The following is a 19,265-nucleotide window of genomic DNA, read 5'->3' as shown; positions in this document are numbered from 1 at the left end:
ATCCAACAAAATGCCATAGCATTTATTAGTTAGTTTCAAGTTTATTAAAACCGGGCAAGCTCTAACTCCTTGGATACACTAGGGGTTTACCAGGGAAGGTACTTTTCTCCACTACTACTTGAAATAGGTAAACTCTTGCTGAGTTTACTTTAGTATTTATGGTGTTAATTCGGTAAAATAGGCGCACTAATTGTACCATGACCCAACAATATGGGATTTATGTGTGTTCGTCTAGTAAATGTCCTGCAAAACTAAAATGTTATGATTGAACAAATAAATTAATTTTATCTTTCCTTCAAAATGGTGCGAAACATTTGACTTATTTTATAGTTGTGCGTGATGTTATGGGTCACTTTTGTCCCCTAGTGTGTCCGAGGATTAATCTATAAAATATAGGATTTCCGCTGACTATGCTACAATATTTTATTACTTTTCGGAAATAATGTAATTGTTTGAATTCTGAATTCTGAGTCTTATTTATTATGAATCTCTTGGAGATTATAATTATTGCTATTCAGGCAAAATTATTATTGTTTTGCTCAGAGTGTCACTATGGCAGGCATAGAGCACACGTCTGCAGCGTACAACGCTACAAGTACAAAAGTCCTTCTTTTGCGTTTAGAGTAAGTGCTAATGTGGATATGTGTGGTTAACAAACAAAAGGTAACAATAAAAAGCTTATTAAAACTTAGGATAGGTCTTTTTGTTGTTTGTCAAATGTATTCATTTGTAATTGATTCTAAATAAAATTAATTACCCTTTTAGTTACCAAAAACTTAGGTATTGTTTAAACTTATTATAAAGTAATTTCGTTATTTTTCATCTTGTTGTTATAAAAATATACTTTGTTAATTATTCGAAAAGTATTATATTATTATATTCATTGCATTTTGTTAGATTTTGATTTTGTTCTGATGTTCTCTTCATTTTCGTTTGTCTATGTCAATTGTATTTTTTCTATAGATAAATAAAATCCCAAATATTAATAAACAGACTGTAAAAAAGTATTTAAATTAGGCGCAATCCTGATGTATTGTTAAATTAGTAAGGTGCGGACATATCCTTCATTAAATTTATGAAATATTTATTGAAGTTTTAGATGAATTTACTTCACAATCAACATGTATTGAGTTATTTCTATCGAATTATTTAACGGCAGACGAATCCCAAAATTGATCAACAATCGTGCTAAAGTTTGAAGTTGTCTGGTTTTGCGATTCGGCTGTTGGATGATTTTTTTACATTTTTTATACAGAAATATATTTTGATTCTATGTAGTGAAAGCTTGAGTGACGCGAAATTCTATATTAATATGCTAATTAAAATGTATTTTTATTTATTGAAATCCCAGAAATTCCCTCAAAATGCGAGCCGAAGGTACGGACCCCACTTTATGGCATGGTTGTGTTTCCCTTTGTTTTTACTTGTTGTATTTTTAGTTCCAATTGTAATTTTTAGTTTCTTTTAATTTTTTTCACACATATTCATGTTAGCGTTGAAACTGTTACCACTGAACCTGCATGTTTTATTTTTTATTATAATTTCTTCTAAGATATAATTTTGTATTTGTAAATAGTTTGTACTGTACAGATGTGTTTTTATAATTGCATGTTGCGCTTTATAGGTTTATAATCATTAGTTTATAATGGCTTTGGGATCATCTCGCACATTTTTGTTTTTGATTAACTTTTTGTTATTGTATACTAGTTACATTTATCGGGTCACATTCCGAAATACTCATGAGTAACATTCAATTAAGAGTTCTGCACTACAGAATAGATCCACCAAGCTGTGCGCTGGACTATGTAAATCCACTCGTTACACAGGCATATACTTACCTTAGTTGTAGGCCTAGAATGTGCGCCGCGATAAGCCATTTTATTGATTTTACATACGCTTATCGTCTAAAATATCTATAAGATTTTATCACGGCGCGTATACTAGCCCTATTAGTTGTTAACGGGAATATTAGTCATTTGTGCACTACAAATTCTGAGAGTCGTTATAAAGTATGAAGCTTCATGTTTTACGGAATGTGGCCCAATATACACATGGTTAGCGTCTTGCAGTTGTAATAGTTGATGGTGTTCCGCAGGGTCCATGGAGATGGCGATCAAGGCCGAGCCACATGACCGCACGCCACCGCACCCCATGGCTGCCGCCTACGCTGACCAGGTAATAATAATAATAAATACACTTTATTGCACACCAAACAAATAACATAACAGAAGAAAAGGAACACACAAGGTACAATTAGGCGGTCTTATCGCTATGAAGCGATCTCTTCCAGACAACCTATGGTGAGGACAGTTACTTGAAACAAATATGAAGGGGAAGGCGGTGTCGACACAGGTAATTTATTTATTTATTTGATCACCAACAAGGTTACATTGTAGCGTTAACAAGAATAACTTACAAAAACGACACTTGTTTTAACAAACAACAAGCATTTATTTATTTACTAGCTGACCCGGCGAACTCTGTTCCGCCTTAACCGCTTGAGTCCCAGACGGCATTCATTAACGTCATAACAATTGATTATCTATTGTGTCTAGATTCGCGGGCCTTGAAGGATTAAAGGCAGTAAATAAGCCATCGCAATTTTTCCTTATTTGCTCACCGTTTAGACCTACCCTGGACTATGACAAACATTTAAAAACCAAAATCAGCTCAATCGGCCCACCCGTTCTCGAGTTTTAATCAGACTAACGAACAGCAATTCATTTTTATTTATATAGATTTTATAGAGACCAACAGCGATACATTGAAAATGTTAGTTATAAGATTTAAACTGATAGTATAGCCAATGAAAGGTTTCCCTTTTTATAAAAGTACATTGTTGTTGGGAAAAAATATGAAAATTGGGAAAAAGCATTAGAGACTAAAGCAAAAATAATGTTGCTTACACTCCGGCATCATATATCCTTGTATAGATCGCCCAGCAAGAGTTGAGGCAATCAACACAAGCAAAGATTTGTGTCTGTAGATGCTTGCGTGCGGTCTATATTCGAATTCTCGAGGTACAGTGGACTCAGGCGACACTGTTGGTGTCCTTTGATCACCCATGGATAAGATCACCTAGGTGATCAAAGTGAACTTCTTGTCCATGGATGATCAAAGGACACCAGTGTCGCCTGGAGTCCACTTTGATCACCTGGGTGATTTAATCCAGATGATCAAAGTGGAATAAACCTGCCGTGCTGACGTCTTGCGTATTCTGATTGATTTGTGTGTTCTGTATTCAGATGAGTATGTGTTCGCCTCAACTTTCTTTGCGCGACCTATAATGAGTTCTATACGAGTTCGGTCGTTCGTTTCAGTCAAATGACGTCTACTGGACAAAGGCTAAGATTTACGCTATACGAGTACATGGACCATAAATGTTTAGTCTGGTATGATGTCGTCATAATTGAATGATGATATCATAACAAGTTTAATTTTTTTTCTAAATTCATACAAGAGAAGCCTGGGTATGCAGCAGCCAGTATCTTATAAAGGTCGAATATCAAGTAGCAATGTGAGCATTCCTTTATAATTCGTCCTTTCAGCCACAATGGCGCGCGGAGATGGTGGGCGGCGCCCAACTGGGCCACGCCTACGCTCCGCAAGTGAGCTGGCAGAGCCCGCCCTACGCGCCGCCCTCGCCGCATCTGCAGCCCTCGCCGATGCATCAGCAGCCCTCGCCCATGCATCAGCAACCTTCGCCGATGCATCAGCAACCATCGCCGATGCATCAGCAACCATCGCCGATGCATCAACAACCCTCGCCGATGCATCAACAACCCTCGCCCATGCATCAGCAACCCTCACCCATGCATGTACAGCAGGTACGTTACTGATGATTCAAGTAGCCTGTTAGTTATGTTATCTACGTGCCTTATAGCTGGTGTCACTTGTCCTTCCAGCAACCGTCTCAACGCAATACATAAAAAAAGAATATTAGTAATTTAATAGTTCCTTTAACTTCTCGTGGCATGTTTATTTCTAACGTGTCACGTGGCTGCGTGGTATTTGCCAAAAAAGGTCTCGCTTGCTGGTGATACAGTTTTCGTTTCCTTTGCTCAACTCTTGAAAACTTAACCCTTAACCAGGCTCTAGAGCCCACATGAATTTGAACTTTACGCTGTGATGATAAGGTTGAAAACCAATGACTTTGTAGCCTGGTTAAGAGTTAAAGGGTAAACCTTTTATAAATAAAGAGTTGTTCCACAGGTGGTGTCGCCGGGGCTGCACCCGACGTCGCCCTACGCCGTGCACTTGCTCGGCGCACAGCAGATGCAGCATCAGGTACATTGCATTTATTATTCGTCGGCCGTTTGGTGTAGTGGTTCGAAACGGACTACTATTCCGGAGGTAGCGGGTTCGATTCCCGCACAGTACAAACATTTGTGTGCATGAACATATTTGTTTGTATTGGACTGGGTGTTTTCTATGTATAATAAGTATGTATTTACAAAAAAAGAGTATTTAAGTATGTTTATATCCGTTGTCTAGTACCCATAGTACAAGCTTTGCTTAGTTTGGGACTAGAAGCGCAGTGTTAAATGTCCAAGGATATTTATATTTATTTATTTATATTATGGTCACACAATTTTTTTTCAGTACGGCTAGCACGAAAAACTTTCGAGTTCGAATCGTTTGCGTATTTGAATCGCCATCAAAAGATTTAGTACGAAAACCACAACAGCGCCCTTGTGAATGTGTCGTAAATTGAACTTAGTATGAGAAATGGTTGCACCAAACTTATTTTGAGAATCAAAATTGTCACGTTATCGTTTAATTCGAAGGTTGAGTATCGAATTTTATCGAATACGCAAACGATTCGAAGACGAAAGTTGTTCATGCTAGAGGTACTGAGGCCTGAGTGTGAGTTTACATTAAACGTCCCCCTTTTAACTGTGGTTCCACTCCAACTTTCCCCCGGGACAAACTTGACCTTCACTGGTTGCGTTTTTAATTGCGGTCAAGCTGCAGATCCTGGCTACACAGGAGTTGCAGTGGTGGGAAAGAGAGGTGGGAATAGTCCCGTTGTGGTCCCACTGATATACCTACTGGTGGGTCCACATGTATTTTTTTCTCCCTGTAGACCCACTGCAAGTTTTATGAAAATTTTAGGTCTTGAAAGTTTCCGCTAGGGGCGCTGTACAATCCGTCATACATTTAATGCCATTTTTCGCGCTCACTAGTGACGACGTTTGATGTGAAACACACTACGCCCCCTGAATAGTTCTGCCGTGCTAGCGATATCAGCAGTAACTCCAATATTTTACTGTTAAAAAAGCTCCTGTTAGCTCAGATGAAATAAGAGCTCATTATAGTTTTAACAAAAATGGAGTTACTGCTGATATCGCTAGCACGGCAGAGTTGTTGGTCTGTTTTCAAGCTAGTAGTAGAGCTTGTTTACTAGTGTATTACGAGGGCGGTGTAATAATAGGGTTGTGGCAAAAAACTATCGAATTCACTTTATATTGCTTTAATTGAAAATAGAACAACAATAATCAAATTCGATGTTGAAACAAAAGTGACAGCGGCTATGTTACGCATCATCATGTTAAGCTAGCAGCTGACAGTTCTTCGTGTTGCCGATTGACGTGATTATATCGCACAGTGAGTTTTTTTGCATCATGCGCAGAGGACCATACTAAACGCTCCTGGAAAAAAAAAGCAATAATGACAGTCTTCTTATCAATATGTGACATGTTTAGATTAAAATCCAGGTTGAGGACTTTCACACCCGTATTCACAAGCTGCTTGCTTAAGTGAAACAGCAGCGCTATGCGAAGTCGAACGCACAGCGTTGAATAGAGCTCTGTGATTGGTTCGTGTGTCACTCCGCTCACAAGTATTGTCTATGAATAGATTTTGGGACCCTGTGCGTCCACGCGCACTGATACCTCATAGTTATGTTTGTGAATGGTCAGGGCTTAACAATGGTGTGTTTTCAGCAGCAAATGCATATGGCGTCGCTGCAGGTGGGAGCGGCGTCGCCCATGGGCGCCTCGCCCGCGGCTTCTCCCGCGCTCATGCAGCCGGGAGCCATGAGCATGCCGATGGGGCTGCAGCCTACTATGGACCCCGTCATGGCCGACTTAGGCGCGCCCACATACACGCAGGTCAGTATTACGTATCCTCGCACATCTCTGGTGGAAACGCAGAATGACGTGCGCGCCGATTTAAAAAAAAAACAGCAGCAACGCGCCATTAAAATTTTGAAGGCGATCTTAACCCGGCTCGGTGACCATCCAGTGCCAAAACCAACCAGGAGCTATTAGCATGCCGATGGGGCTGAAGCCTACTATGAACCCCGTCATGGCTGATTTGGGCGCGCCCACATACACGCAGGTCAGTATAAGAGGCTACCTTCCAGCACCTTTCACTTCCCAGCATGGCGTTGACCAGGTTTGGAAGCGAAAGGACACAGCGCTGCTCCTTCTAGCCTGTGCAGACCGCGAGGGTGTGACGAAAATCGTTTCAAATGCCTGGGAGAATGTGTACGCGTTGACGAATACAATGTTCGTGGAAATAGCCAAAACGATTGGGTCTAAAGACTTTTGAAACCCGTAGTTCAAAAGGAACCAAAATGATCCATACAGAATCAGATACAGATACCAACTCCCTAGCATCTTCTGACATCTAAAGCCGCGTATCCACTAGAAGCAGCCTCGGGCCGAGTTGCTGCCTCGTTCGGAGGCACAGTAAGTGGGAACGTTACCTCAATCTGTGACTCGCCGCGTCTTGAGGAAAATTTGTCGCCGCGAGCCAAGCCATATTGTGTTGGTTTGCAAGCTCAAAAGCACCTCACTCCTAGCCGTGTGCTTTGTGAGCCTCGTATCCACTTGAGCACAGTTTGCCTCAAGAAAAGGTTGCTCAGGATACGAGGCTTTATACAGTTGCATACAATAGTTGATTTTTTTTCAATTTCTTCTGCAGATGGACAGCACGGTGAACAGCACGCCATCGCTGACGTCGCTGCTGCAGCAGGCCGGCGAAGACGACGTCAGCTACACCTCCGGCGACCTCGCGCACCTGTCCAGCCTGCTGGCCGACCGCCACGACCTGTCCGACTCCCTCACGCGCCTGTCCACGCGCGACCTGCTGCAGCCCTAGCGTGAGTACACAGCACTTGCTGCAGCCCTAGCGTGAGCACACAGCACCTGCTGCAGCCCTAGCGGGAGTACACAGCACCTGCTGCAGCCCTAGCGTGAGCACACAGCACCTGCTGCAGCCCTAGCGGGAGTACACAGCACCTGCTGCAGCCCTAGCGGGAGTACACAGCACCTGCTGCAGCCCTAGCGTGAGTACACAGCACCTGCTGCAGCCCTAGCGTGAGTACACAGCACCTGCTGCAGCCCTAGCGTGAGCACACAGCACCTGCTGCAGCCCTAGCGTGAGTACACAGCACCTGCTGCAGCCCTAGCGTGAGTACACAGCACCTGCTGCAGCCCTAGCGGGAGTACACAGCACCTGCTGCAGCCCTAGCGGGAGTACACAGCACCTGCTGCAGCCCTAGCGGGAGTACACAGCACCTGCTGCAGCCCTAGCGGGAGTACACAGCACCCGCCGCGACCTGACGTCAGCTACACCTCCGGCGACCTCGCGCACCTGTCCAATCTAGGGTTTTTTTGTTCAGGGGACCCTGATGTGTCACGATTCGTATCACCTTCAAATCAGTAGCCCCACATTCTGGGGGGAACGCGGAGGCATTTGGGGCCCCCCAGAGACCGGGGGCCCGGGGTGGGACGCCCCTTCCGCCCCCCCTTAGTCCGCCACTGCCTGCCCGCCTCCCTCACGTAGAAATATATCCAAAACTGCCACGCGGTCTCGTGCTAGATGGGAGTCTTAAAGGCCACCTTCTATCAACGGGAGCGCGTAGTAAGTAACTTGCTTCTGAATGTATTGTAACTTCCTACTTTTTTTATATTTTTAAACCGGCAGACAGTGGTGACTGAGTTTGTTGCGGCGCTTCTTCTCAGCACTTGCCAAATGTTTGTCTCGAAGCGCTGGTAGGGCAAAAAAAGAATGAGACATGTATAGGCTCCTTAAGAGCATTTGACGATTTGCAAGAACTAATTTAATTAGTCTAAACAAATAAAGATAATTTTGATTTTGATTTCACGCGCCTGGCCACTACCTACACTAGAAAATAAATAAGTTATGGGACTTCTAAGTTGCACCTAAATTATTTCAATTCTAGGAACAATGTATGTCACGTAATTTGACTTAAATGCGGCATACGTTCGCTAAATAAGCTATGTTTATAAAAACAATATTTTTTCTTCCCACCAGGCCGTTCAGCCGATCCAGATTATCTGTTGTGAAGAGTCATCTCGTTCCTTCCCAAATGCGGTAAATACCACATCGGAGGCAAACTACTCCAGCTTCGAAGAAAGGAGACTAGAGATGTTTATTTGATAATGTTCATCGATATCGATGTTGGGTTTAGTTAGGCGAGTTTATCACTTACTGCATTTAAGACTAAAACCAGAAAACTAAAAAAAAAGAGACATTTCGCTAATTGTTCGTTCAGATTCTAAAACCAACATTTAATGTAATATTTTATTTCGCTTGTATAATAAAATCATTAAGTTAAAATTGTTTTGGTTAATTTAATCCGAGTGTGTTTATTTCGAATTAAATTATTTGTAGTCTAAATGTGTAAGTATGCCGTTTGATATTGTAAATAAGTGATCTCCAAAGAAGCGAATTCGACGTACCGTTATCGTTTCGTTGGCGTGTAACGCTAACGTTACTGATTTGTGGAATACTGGTTATTACTACTAGAGTGGGACTCTGATAGTTATCTTTTAAATGGCAATTTCAAAGCCTTTTATTAATACTTTTTTAATACTAAAGCTTGATATTGCAATGTAAAATATACCTGAATGAAAATAAATCATTCTGATATCATAATGAAATGAAAAAATACTTTTTATACATTTCCATATTTTTGAAATGGAAGATTATTGTATTCAATATGTTTATAATTTTTTGATTGCGATATCAAGATTTTGTTCTGCTTGAAAAGCAGCTTGCTTCTCTTTATTGTGTTTGTACGAATTTATTTAATGCGTAGTTGTTAAAAAGAGGTAGCACTTTAGTGGGTAGAGGTATAAACCCAAGGCGTAACTTATTTGACACGTCGACTTAAAAAAAGTCTATCCATTGGAAATAGTTAAACAGAAACAAGTTCTATTGAATAAAAAATAATTGTGGTTACCAATTACACAATTTATTAAATGAATGTTTGAATTAAATACTTCAATCTTTTGTATTTTGACCATCTCCAAAGGATAGACTTGACAAACCAGATAATGTACCGGAAAACTGGGAAAATGGCATGTAAACCTATCACAATATTATTGTGTCTTTATTCTATCATCGTATTTGAACAAATTTACTATGTCAAAGTATTTTTTGTTGAGTGTCATGCCATTCTCATGTCATGAGATATTTCCCGGTCTTTGTCACTGTAATGTTCCGTGAACATGGTTGGCCCAGATTTGGAACATTACAGTATAGAAATCTAGCATTTTCAATATTTATTCCACCAGTTTAATTCGCTAGATATCCCATTTATTCTTATGATACTATTTTAATGTAACAAGCAAATATATAAAACCAGATTTATGTTTAGAGACATGTATATATTTGCTTGTTACATTAAAATAGTATCATAAGAATAAATGGGATATCTAGCGAATTAAACTGGTGGAATAAATATTGAAAATGCTAGATTTCTATAATGCTGATATTTTACGGTTGATGTAAAATTAGATTAAGTTGTAAAGTTTATATAACATATTGGTTACCAAGAACACAAAGCCCTCGTAATTTTGTGTGCTATATTTATGTTTCTCTTCCATAGCTGCATCTTTAAACATACTAACAACTACAATCACGAAAACAGGATATTTCAGTATCAAACTATAATTGGGAATATGTACAAAAATGTATTTGCTCAATTAATAAAAGGATATCGAAACGCTAACTGGATATAGCCTATCTAGATATGTGTTCGTTTAGATCATATTTCTACTTATACTAACATAACAGTAACTACAGTTAAGACACTAGAAATATCTCATAAGATTACCTGAACTAAGTTTTGCACGTACGTAAATATATAAACCACATATTCCCTTCCACATCTAAAGATGACGAAATATGAATTTCCCAGTCTGTTGATTTGCCGTGTGGCATCCAGTACCGTTTCTAATTGCTTTAGAAACGACTACTTGGAGTATTTCTCGGGGAGTATAACTTGTACTAAGAAGTGCAAGTACCCCCAATCTTTAGTAGACCTTCGAGCACAGAGCCTAACGGTGGAAAGTTTTTTTTCAACTATCACCTATAGGGGTCTAAAATAAGATTTTGAATTTATAAAATCTCGTGCTCATCAGACATTTTCGAAGCAAACTCACACTAAAGGCGCGCGCGCAAGGGTGACTTTTGTCACCGTGACAGCACGTCTTCATAGATATGAATAAGTACTACGTTGTGTATTTTTCTCTTTGTAAAAGTGTAATAGAGAAAGATATAGGGTAAACATCCAGTAATTGGACAAAACACTCCTTGAACCCTTTTTTATCTCTATCGGTCTTAGTTGTTGTAATAGAAATGATATTTTTAATTCAGTAAAGATCTGTCCAATAACTCAGAGATATGCCCTTAGGTGGCCAATGACTGGAAGTTCACCCTACTGTCACGGTGACAAAAAATCACCAGTTCGCGCAAAGCCTAAGACAAAAACATGTTCGTTATACATTTTCAAAGACAAAGAAATGGGTATCTATAGTCAAAAATATTTATTATGCATTTAATGTTTATTTAGACATTCTAAGATGTTAACATATAAAACCAAGGAAAAATATTTATATTTTAAGGAAATGATGTGTGAAAGCTATTTTGGTATAAAATATACTTGCATATATCATCAGTACGAAAACTACAACAGCGCCCTTGTGAACGTGTCGTAAAGTGAACTTAGTATGAGAAGTTGCACGAAACTTATTTCGAGAATCAAAATTGTCACGTTATCGTTTAATTTGTCGAATACGCAAACGATTCGAAGACGAAAGTTGTTCATGCTAGAGGTACTGAACTGTAAACTATCAAATCAAATTTGAAAGTGCTAAATTAGGAAATTAAGTGTTGGTGCTACAGTATTTTGAATAAATTCCGTTAGACTATCATCAAATTGTTTTTAAAATTAAAAGATAGGACGTACAATAATTTTATAGTATTACCTATTTACAAGTTATTTTTTGGGTATATATTTTAACGTGTTAATCTTTGTCTGCAAGTACAATTGGCGCAAAACACCGACTGCCGATCTGATTATTTTACGATTTACTTAGTATTTTGAACGTAATGTTATGTTGTACCAAGATAAAGTTTCTGGTTTTTAATTAGACCTCGAATGTGATATTATAGTGTCGAGCTGGCTAACAGTCTTTATTAGCTTCGCTCGATTTTCTGGTGATTTCGCCAGGATATCATCCTGTCACAAACTATCCTTGGTTAATCCTTACCACTTTACCTACACAATTTTTTTTGTTAGGTGGATTACCTGGTGCGTTCGAGGTCAATTATTACTAATGAATGCATTACCTAGAGTTGCGGTCCGCAAGAGATTGCCGTATAGTGTATTATGATAGAGATTTTGTGCATAATAAATTAAGGTAATTTAGATTTTATTTTTTTAATGATCTTTTGGTACCAAATACTACAATTTTCTTTAGTTTTCAAATGATTCAATGAAACCCATTGCATATACTTGTTCACTCATGAACATAATGATCACGAAAACGGAAAACATCTAATTACACAGAAAAATACGTAAAAATGTTATATTTTAAGAGTATGTTTACGAATGTTAATGGTGCAATAACGCATGAAATGTATGTCGGTTATCAAATGTGTTGTCAGTTTTTTAATCTATGAAAAAATAAACAAAATGCTATTTTAAAATGCTGTTTTTTTAATTCATAACCAAAATGTATTCTTGAATTTATTCCTAAAGTTCTTCATGAGTCGTATGATTCATCGGACAATTAAGTTGTTGATCAAGTCGATGAGCAAAAAAATCAGTGAGCTACTATAAAGAAGTAACCGTCTAGGTATCGTATATTTCGCCATCAGGATCATTTAATACTCGCCACAGAAGCCTCTATATTACGAATGAAAATATAATAAAAATCGTAGAAGTTGGGGTAGAACCCAAAATGTCAACCAAAAAAACAATTCTATAATTCCATAATACAAATACAATACAAATTGCTAATAATCCTTTTACAAAAAAAAATATCAGACTTCTAGATAAATTTAGAATATAGTCCATGAATTATTATGACCCACCGCGATTTGTCGATGTTATGTTCGACATCACTAGTTTTATCAGTCAGCAAATTTTTCATCTGTGGTGTGTCAAATTGCGTCAATCAAGAATAGTGATGGGCGATATAATTTTCTTTATACGATTTTCGAAAACAATTTTAAAGTAATCGAATATCGCATGTTAATAGTGAAGATAAAAATCTCATTCTAGAATCCTGAGAACTTGTGAGAATAAAACTTTGTTCTTATTATCGAACCTAAAAGCTTTAAAAATCACTATTTAAAGTCAGTCGACCGACAGTAAAACGATTTTACACCACCGATTTCTGTTTAATTTCCCTGGCATTAAGCTGGTAAGTCAAACAAATACGGCATGCTTCTAATTTAAAATCGGATGTTAAACCAATAACAAAACGTTATAATCGATTGGTATTAGTTCCGACTACTTTAGAGCCACGGTATTTTAACTGTCATTCGAATTCCAACGAACGAATGGTTTGATACTACAAACATTAACAATCGATCGCTAATTCGCACAATCGAATGAAACAGCAAATTTATTTTAATGAATATGTTGCCATAAAAATTTGTCTTTCGCACACAAAATAAAGTCCAATTTTGATTGATATTCGAAGACAATCGAAAACACCGGAACCGCTAGTTCATTCGAATAAATGAATGTAATTACCATACAAAATCAGACTTTTTCGCACGCAAAATAACGTCCACTTTTGATTGATACTCCATGGAACAATCACATGAAACTTCTACAATCGAATACTATCATTCTCAATCGCTCATTCTTAGCATTACCACATCACTATGGAGGCGTTTGGCAGAAAATAGAATTTGTTAAAAATTGCAAGCAAAATGGCGATCGCCGAAAACCTTACCATGTTTTCAGCGAAGACACGTTTCTGTGATGTTTTACCATACATTTTTCTAGCAGTGAAAGCACGTTATGCCGCTAAACGAATATTATTAGTGCTAACAATTCTATTTTTGGCCAAACGCCTCCAATGGCAAGTAACCTCGGCAACGTCACTTTTTGTAAACAAACAAAACTTGATCGGAAATACGGAATATCTTTTGGTAGTGACGCAAAGCAACACGTACCGCTTAATCTAAGCACGTACCGCACGTACCTACCACCTACCACTGAATAAATCTTACTGAAAAATGAATGATTCCTTTAATTCTAATGTACCAGAACCCAAAAAGGTTGGCGTCTGGGCCGAGGGCACCCACATAGAAGCAAAGTACGTAACAAGTATGAAGAAAAGTTGTTCTATTTGAGTAATTAAACCCTTTTGTGTAAAGCGAGGTTTAGACTAGCAATAAAACTTGCAGAAGTTGACTTCCGCTAGCTGTCACCAGTGTAAATCTAGCTATTTACACAGTAAACACAGCTTGCGGAAGTCAACTTCTGCAAGTTTTATTACCAGTCTACCTCGCTTAAAAGTGATTGTGAAATCAGTTTGTTGATATTACAGAGAGTACATAATTCCAAAAAAATCACCAGACTCCAGCGATGATATCCCCACAATACCAGATTTAGACGATTTACAGGACATTCTAGAAAAGGAAATATCAATGCCGCCTGCGTAAGTAATTAAAAATTAACTTCATCATGATTTTCAACTAGAAAGGTTACCAGTTTTTTTGTTGACATACCTACTAACAGTGGGTACCAGAGTTATGAGCAATTTTATTAAACAGTATAATTTAATATCCTATTTTTTTAAATTGAAATGCCAGTGTTCCGCAATTTTTTTGTGTTCAAGGGGCTAGGAAGGTTGGGGTTACCAACTAGGAAATCTAGATTTTTTGGAGGTACACCTTTACTAGTGTTACCCTTACTTACTTACTATTATATTTTTCCGAGGCACACCATCTAATGCCCACCGTACACCAGTGTGCCACTGTACACCGTTTACAGAACACTGCCCTATACTATCACAATGTCATCAATTTTCAGGACTGACCGCAAAGACACCGATACAGTGAACACTTTAGCAGAAGTAGGTGGAGGCCTGAGTGCATCTGTAGACAGTGTGGATTCAGCAATAGAGATACTAAAATCTTACATACCTCAAGTGGATATGGATTCTGCAGACTCAGTGTGGACTGTGGATTCACTGCTCACTCAACTGGCTGAGGAAATTCAACCTGTAGTTTTGTAATTAACCACTCTTGAACACTTTTAGGATAAACATTATGATTTGTAAAACAATTCACAGCTTGCAACATTAATTAAGTGTTATTTAGATTTATTTATTCAATTTATAGAATTATGAAATGAAGACACAGAAAATGTTAGAAATGGAGGTAGAAGTGAAAATTCATGGTGGCCATTTTTTTTTTCTACTGGTGACCAAAGAGTGTGTTATCAATCAATAGGTCCTGCCATTATAATTTAAAAAAATGCACCTCAAATTAAACTTTGGATTAATTATAAAATTAATTTGAAATGAACATAGAACTTCTAATATAAGGTGTTATTTTTTGTACTGATCATACTTTACCAACGCATCTAATAAAATCATACAAATACAACCCAAGTGTTTTTAAAAAAAAATTCAGGCTAGTTTTTGTTTTTACTTTTCCTAACAAAAAAAAGATATTATTTTTACAACCATCCTGTCTTCACTCACTGCCTCTCTCTCTTTCTTTACTCATTTCATTCATACGAGTACGAACAATGGCCGCGCGCATTCATTCAACGTTCACACACATAAAGGTTAGATTACACTAAACCTACGTTACCAAAAATTATCACTCGTGAGTATGTACGATGTTACGTCATGTAATAGGTACTACGCGCTGGGAGAAACAAAATCTAGCTACATAAGTAGGTAAATAAGTGTATTTTCATTAGTGTAATAGCGGGGGACTTTTCCAACGAACCGAGGCGAATCATCCGCGTTAAACTAGAAATTTAAAATAGGATAGAAATTGGAATTCAATATCTACGGTTTCGTAATGCCTACGCAATTTATTTAGAGACGTAATAAAAAATTGATAGGTACATACCTATTACTACTTCGCTTCGCTTCAGTGGAAATGCACCCTAATATTGAATATGAATAGGTGTTGTAAATAAAACTCACTGATCAATTTTCCTGGTTTTAATTCCTAAATTATGATTTGCCATCACACTTTAGATTCATTGATTTTACTTATTCACACATTTACCTATTTTGAATGTTGTTTTTTAAAGTTCCTAGGTTATTATTACACTAATCACAATACATTTTGAACGTCAAGCCTTTGTTGAATGTTCACGTAAACACTGTCTTGCACTGTCTAATCTAGCCACGATCGAATTGAGGTAATGCTTTCGGGCTGCACACTTGCTTGCTGTTCACTAGACACCACGTCGGATGTTGTATTCACAATTCGCGCACTAACTTTTTTACGGAAAAAGTCCCTTTCGCGTAAACAAGCACTCATCTGTCCAAATCACACTGTAGGTATGTACCTAGGTAGACTTCCGCAATAACCATCGATAGAACTAGGTCGCGGTCGTGGCCCTCTGGCAACAACTCCTTGATAAGGCATTCCGTATTTTTACGCAAAAGCCACCGTCTGCGGCGCTCGCATCTGGGTACCGCCAGCACTGTGCCGGTGATTGAAATTGAAATCCAGAACTTCGTCCTCGAAGCGCACGGAATCTCGTCAAGTCAGGATACGGCTGCGCTCCCTGAAGCGCTGCGCGGCTCCAAACAAGCAAGGTATGAAGGTTTTCGACTCGTCAATGTTTCTCGTCGGCCAGTTAGTGTGCCCGAAACATAATTTCACCTGCGTTTTGTTATTGATCAAGCGCGGCATTGTAATAAATCACACATACACTGCAATACGTTTGGGCGCATTGGACGGACTGGGACGATTATTTATGTTGTTGCGCTCCCGCATGCCGATCGGCGGCTCGGCGCGGGCTGTGGGCGCGGAGCGACTGGCAGCGATATCAATATGGCCGACTCACGCGGCGCGGCACGTGGCAGTGGTCGTTGCCCTCGGCCGGCTACTACGATAGTGCGTACTGCGTACAAACGAATACTCACCGCGCTCAAAGGATGATTTATTTTTTATTTTTTTCGAAACATTCTTTGTCGTTTTACTCGAAAACTAGCCTGAATTTTTTTTTAAAAACACTTGGGTTGTATTTGTATGATTTTATTAGATGCGTTGGTAAAGTATGATCAGTACAAAAAATAACACCTTATATATTTTTTAAAGAAAAATGAAGTTTGTGTTTCTAATTCTTTATTTTATAAAAAATCTTTTTAATAATTAATTGTCTTATTAATTATCCAGAAATAGCATTGTTATTTGTCTGTTGACAATAATAAATTCAGTTCCGTCCAATTTACAAGAACTAGAATAAATTACAAACTAAGGGAATGATCTCTTTACTTATTTTATGATTTATAAACTAAGGCATAATAAATAATGATAATTAGAAATTAGTGTTTTATTTTTGTACATAATGAACAATTAATAAGCAAAATAAATGTGTTTTCAATATTTGCTTTCTTTCTCTACTCTCAAGAATAGATATTTGTGAAGGAAAGAAAATTAGTAGAATTTAATTGTTCCACAGCACATTTTCATCAATCAATGAATAATGATCATTAATTTTCCTAAAATATATACCCTCTTACTAATAAAACTTACACTCGTTGAACAGTGTTTTAAAGTGACGTTTAGTATGGAAATGTCATTTTAAAACAGTGTTCAACAACTGTGTAACTTTTTATTAGTAAGGGGGATAGTCTTTGTGTGAGACCATTCTTTTTCTGTGTAGATATGATCCATTGCTCTAATAAAGGCGGGATGTTGCAATACCTTATACACACTGCCCATCCTTCACAATCCGTATTAACAACACTTCTAAATTATCTATGTTGACGTTAGAACAGGCATAATCTCAACTATCTACTAGTTCAAATTATTTACACTTTACCAATCCGATCAACAAATTGTACAAATGAGTGTCATGTCACATTAAACTAATGCAGTGGTCAACAAGTATTTACAACAGCTGCCCTATGACCGCACTGTAAAACTGTCAATAAAGCTTTTGCTGGTCCCTCCCGCACATTTATATGCTATGATTGCCGTGATGATTAATACGATGTATGAGGGCAATATTGTAACGGCATACAATTCTTTACTGTTCAACAAACTTATTGAGGAAACTAAGAAATGTGAGAGGATCACCCATCCAATTTTCATGTAGTTACTTTCATCGAGGCCACTGAAGAATATGACACTCCAGAATGTGTTGAGGAGGATCATGCAGAGGGTCATGGCTGCACTCGTGACAAAGAAGTACTCGGTGCCTGTTTTAAGGCCTAACGTGCCTGGTCCAACCTGTGAACATGATTTATCAAAATTAATTAAATTCTTTACCTTTAGATATTGCCAGGTTAATCTTTTTCATGGCACCTTCAAGACCCAAAAAATTGCGTTTTTGGTTTTAGGTATGCAAATACAACAATAACAATAGAACTTACTGAGTCTGCAAGGACGTTCACTAAGGCGAAAGCTCCACTCATGACTCCGAATCCAAGTCCAGATACATATGCCATCTCCAGCTTATTGCTGCCAATTTCATGGTTCTCTGAGATCTCTTTCAAACCTGCTTCTGTTTTCCTCAATAAGAGATACATGCCGTAACGGAATGCTTCCTGAAACATGATAAGAGGGTTTTATAAGCCTTGTTTTTTTTTTGTTTTTGTTGCAAGTAGACTTTTTATGAAAGTAATAAATTATCAAAGTGTTTTATACGGTTGTAATTTATTGTTTAATATGACGATGACGATATAATTATATAAATACAGTAAAAATAAATTATCTTACCTGGAATATGACTGCAAAAACCATTCCAAATGCCAAATATGACCGTAAAGGCACTACAGCATACCATACCAACGACGACAAGAGAAACGATAGGAGCCAACCAAATGCCGCTGCTATCATGATGATGATCCGGACAGGGTCGTTCGCTATTGTCATCGCGAACATCGCCAGTGGAGCTCCGAAGGCAAGCAGGGAACAACTAAAAAACTCCGCGAGAGTCATCCTACTTACAATCTACTGTTTCTATGTACAATAACGATATATTACAAAGATTGCAATATGCCGCTGAGCGGCGTTTTATTCGAGTTCAATTAGCGGACGTAAACGACATTTGTGTGTAGCGCTGATGAATTTTAATTTTCCAAAAAATTATCGCACGCACAATCAAAAATCAACACCATCACCCAGCTTTAAGTGACAGATGCTGTCATTTTTTGTGTGGATGATAACATGAAGCTAAAGATAAAAATGGAGGGCAGAGTTGGAACAAAAACTTGAGTCAAATACCTACTTATATCTATCTCGCTCTCTGCGGCCCTACCTCTCTTTTTAGTGTGAACTGTAGTATTGCTATCTTCTGATTTAAATCTCCTTGTAAATTCTTCGAAATAGCCAATTCACTAACCAAATCAGAAGTTAAACAAATAAATAATTAATATTTGAAACTAAGATTTCCTAGTTAAATAAAAAATCACAAAATTTGTCGGCCATTTAGGCTTAATGTGTTGGCGAATCAGGGAATTACCTACAATCCCAATTCCTGGGTAATCGGTACCATGTGGCAACATCGGCCCAATCCGGCCCATCATGGCGGTTGTTTACTATTTTGTTTATTAAGCAGTTAATTTCGTTTGAGATTGTTTACAGGAAATAATCATTGTTTTATCACAAGAATTGGTGCAAAATTTTGTAGTGCGTGGTTGCGGTAGTACGTGGTGTCCTGGAAGTGACATAAGATTCCACGCGTAAGTGTTTATTTCGTGATTTCCGACATTGGATCATTGTAAACATTTTTCACATTTTTTACAGTAATTTCTTCCTAAAACGTTTTACCAGTAATTACA

General features: G+C 38.1%; 4 protein-coding genes across 5 annotated transcripts in view; 3 read left to right on the top strand and 1 right to left on the bottom strand.

Moving 5' to 3' along the window:
- Positions 1-2,342, top strand: part of LOC135072739 (embryonic polarity protein dorsal) — a 68,499-nt gene extending 66,157 nt beyond the window's left edge. Inside the window, exon 9 of one of the 2 annotated variants that reach the window (XR_010257487.1) lies at positions 2,096-2,124. Coding sequence is in view for 1 of the 2 variants with exons in the window: in XM_063966777.1 (XP_063822847.1) it covers positions 2,096-2,220 (125 nt within the window). In the remaining variant the exon portion in view is untranslated. Of the gene's footprint in view, positions 1-2,095 lie in introns of both variants that reach the window. The other variant, XM_063966777.1, reaches the window with a different exon arrangement.
- On the top strand, positions 2,326-9,608 carry LOC135072853 (uncharacterized). Its single transcript, XM_063966891.1, has 7 exons — positions 2,326-2,352; positions 3,549-3,827; positions 4,213-4,287; positions 5,946-6,113; positions 6,247-6,342; positions 6,931-7,108; positions 8,287-9,608. The coding sequence occupies exons 1-6, from the start codon at positions 2,326-2,328 to the stop codon at positions 7,105-7,107; spliced, it is 822 nt and encodes a 273-aa protein (XP_063822961.1). The 3' UTR covers position 7,108; positions 8,287-9,608.
- Positions 9,609-13,218: 3,610 nt separating this feature from the next.
- LOC135073005 (intraflagellar transport protein 43 homolog A) lies at positions 13,219-14,749 on the top strand. The gene is made up of 3 exons (XM_063967003.1): positions 13,219-13,595; positions 13,830-13,940; positions 14,315-14,749. The coding sequence occupies exons 1-3, from the start codon at positions 13,516-13,518 to the stop codon at positions 14,517-14,519; spliced, it is 396 nt and encodes a 131-aa protein (XP_063823073.1). The 5' UTR covers positions 13,219-13,515; the 3' UTR covers positions 14,520-14,749.
- Positions 14,750-16,585: 1,836 nt separating this feature from the next.
- On the bottom strand, positions 16,586-18,615 carry LOC135073004 (gamma-secretase subunit Aph-1). The gene is made up of 3 exons (XM_063967001.1): positions 18,202-18,615; positions 17,856-18,029; positions 16,586-17,712 (listed from the first exon to the last, which is right to left on the bottom strand). The coding sequence occupies exons 1-3, from the start codon at positions 18,421-18,423 to the stop codon at positions 17,386-17,388; spliced, it is 723 nt and encodes a 240-aa protein (XP_063823071.1). The 5' UTR covers positions 18,424-18,615; the 3' UTR covers positions 16,586-17,385.
- Between the last annotated feature and the right edge of the window lie 650 nt (positions 18,616-19,265).

This window comes from Ostrinia nubilalis, chromosome 6 (assembly GCF_963855985.1).
Source record: "Ostrinia nubilalis chromosome 6, ilOstNubi1.1, whole genome shotgun sequence".
In the NCBI taxonomy this organism is placed as follows: Eukaryota; Metazoa; Arthropoda; class Insecta; order Lepidoptera; family Crambidae; genus Ostrinia; species Ostrinia nubilalis.
The sequence above is the reverse complement of the archived record's forward strand: the minus strand, read 5'-3'. Positions and strand labels throughout refer to the sequence as shown.

Coding starts and splice junctions, on each gene's coding strand:
- LOC135072853 (XM_063966891.1), top strand. CDS start 2,326: ATGAAGGGGAAGGCGGTGTCGACACAG. Junction 2,353..3,548: donor GGAAGGCGGTGTCGACACAG/GTAATTTATTTA, acceptor TCGTCCTTTCAG/CCACAATGGCGCGCGGAGAT. Junction 6,343..6,930: donor GCGCGCCCACATACACGCAG/GTCAGTATAAGA, acceptor TTTCTTCTGCAG/ATGGACAGCACGGTGAACAG.
- LOC135073005 (XM_063967003.1), top strand. CDS start 13,516: ATGAATGATTCCTTTAATTCTAATGTACCAGAACCCAAAAAGGTTGGC. Junction 13,596..13,829: donor GGCACCCACATAGAAGCAAA/GTACGTAACAAG, acceptor TTGATATTACAG/AGAGTACATAATTCCAAAAA. Junction 13,941..14,314: donor GAAATATCAATGCCGCCTGC/GTAAGTAATTAA, acceptor ATCAATTTTCAG/GACTGACCGCAAAGACACCG.
- LOC135073004 (XM_063967001.1), bottom strand. CDS start 18,423: ATGACTCTCGCGGAGTTTTTTAGTTGTTCCCTGCTTGCCTTCGGAGCT. Junction 18,030..18,201: donor TTTTTGCAGTCATATTCCAG/GTAAGATAATTT, acceptor ATCATGTTTCAG/GAAGCATTCCGTTACGGCAT. Junction 17,713..17,855: donor TGAACGTCCTTGCAGACTCA/GTAAGTTCTATT, acceptor TCATGTTCACAG/GTTGGACCAGGCACGTTAGG.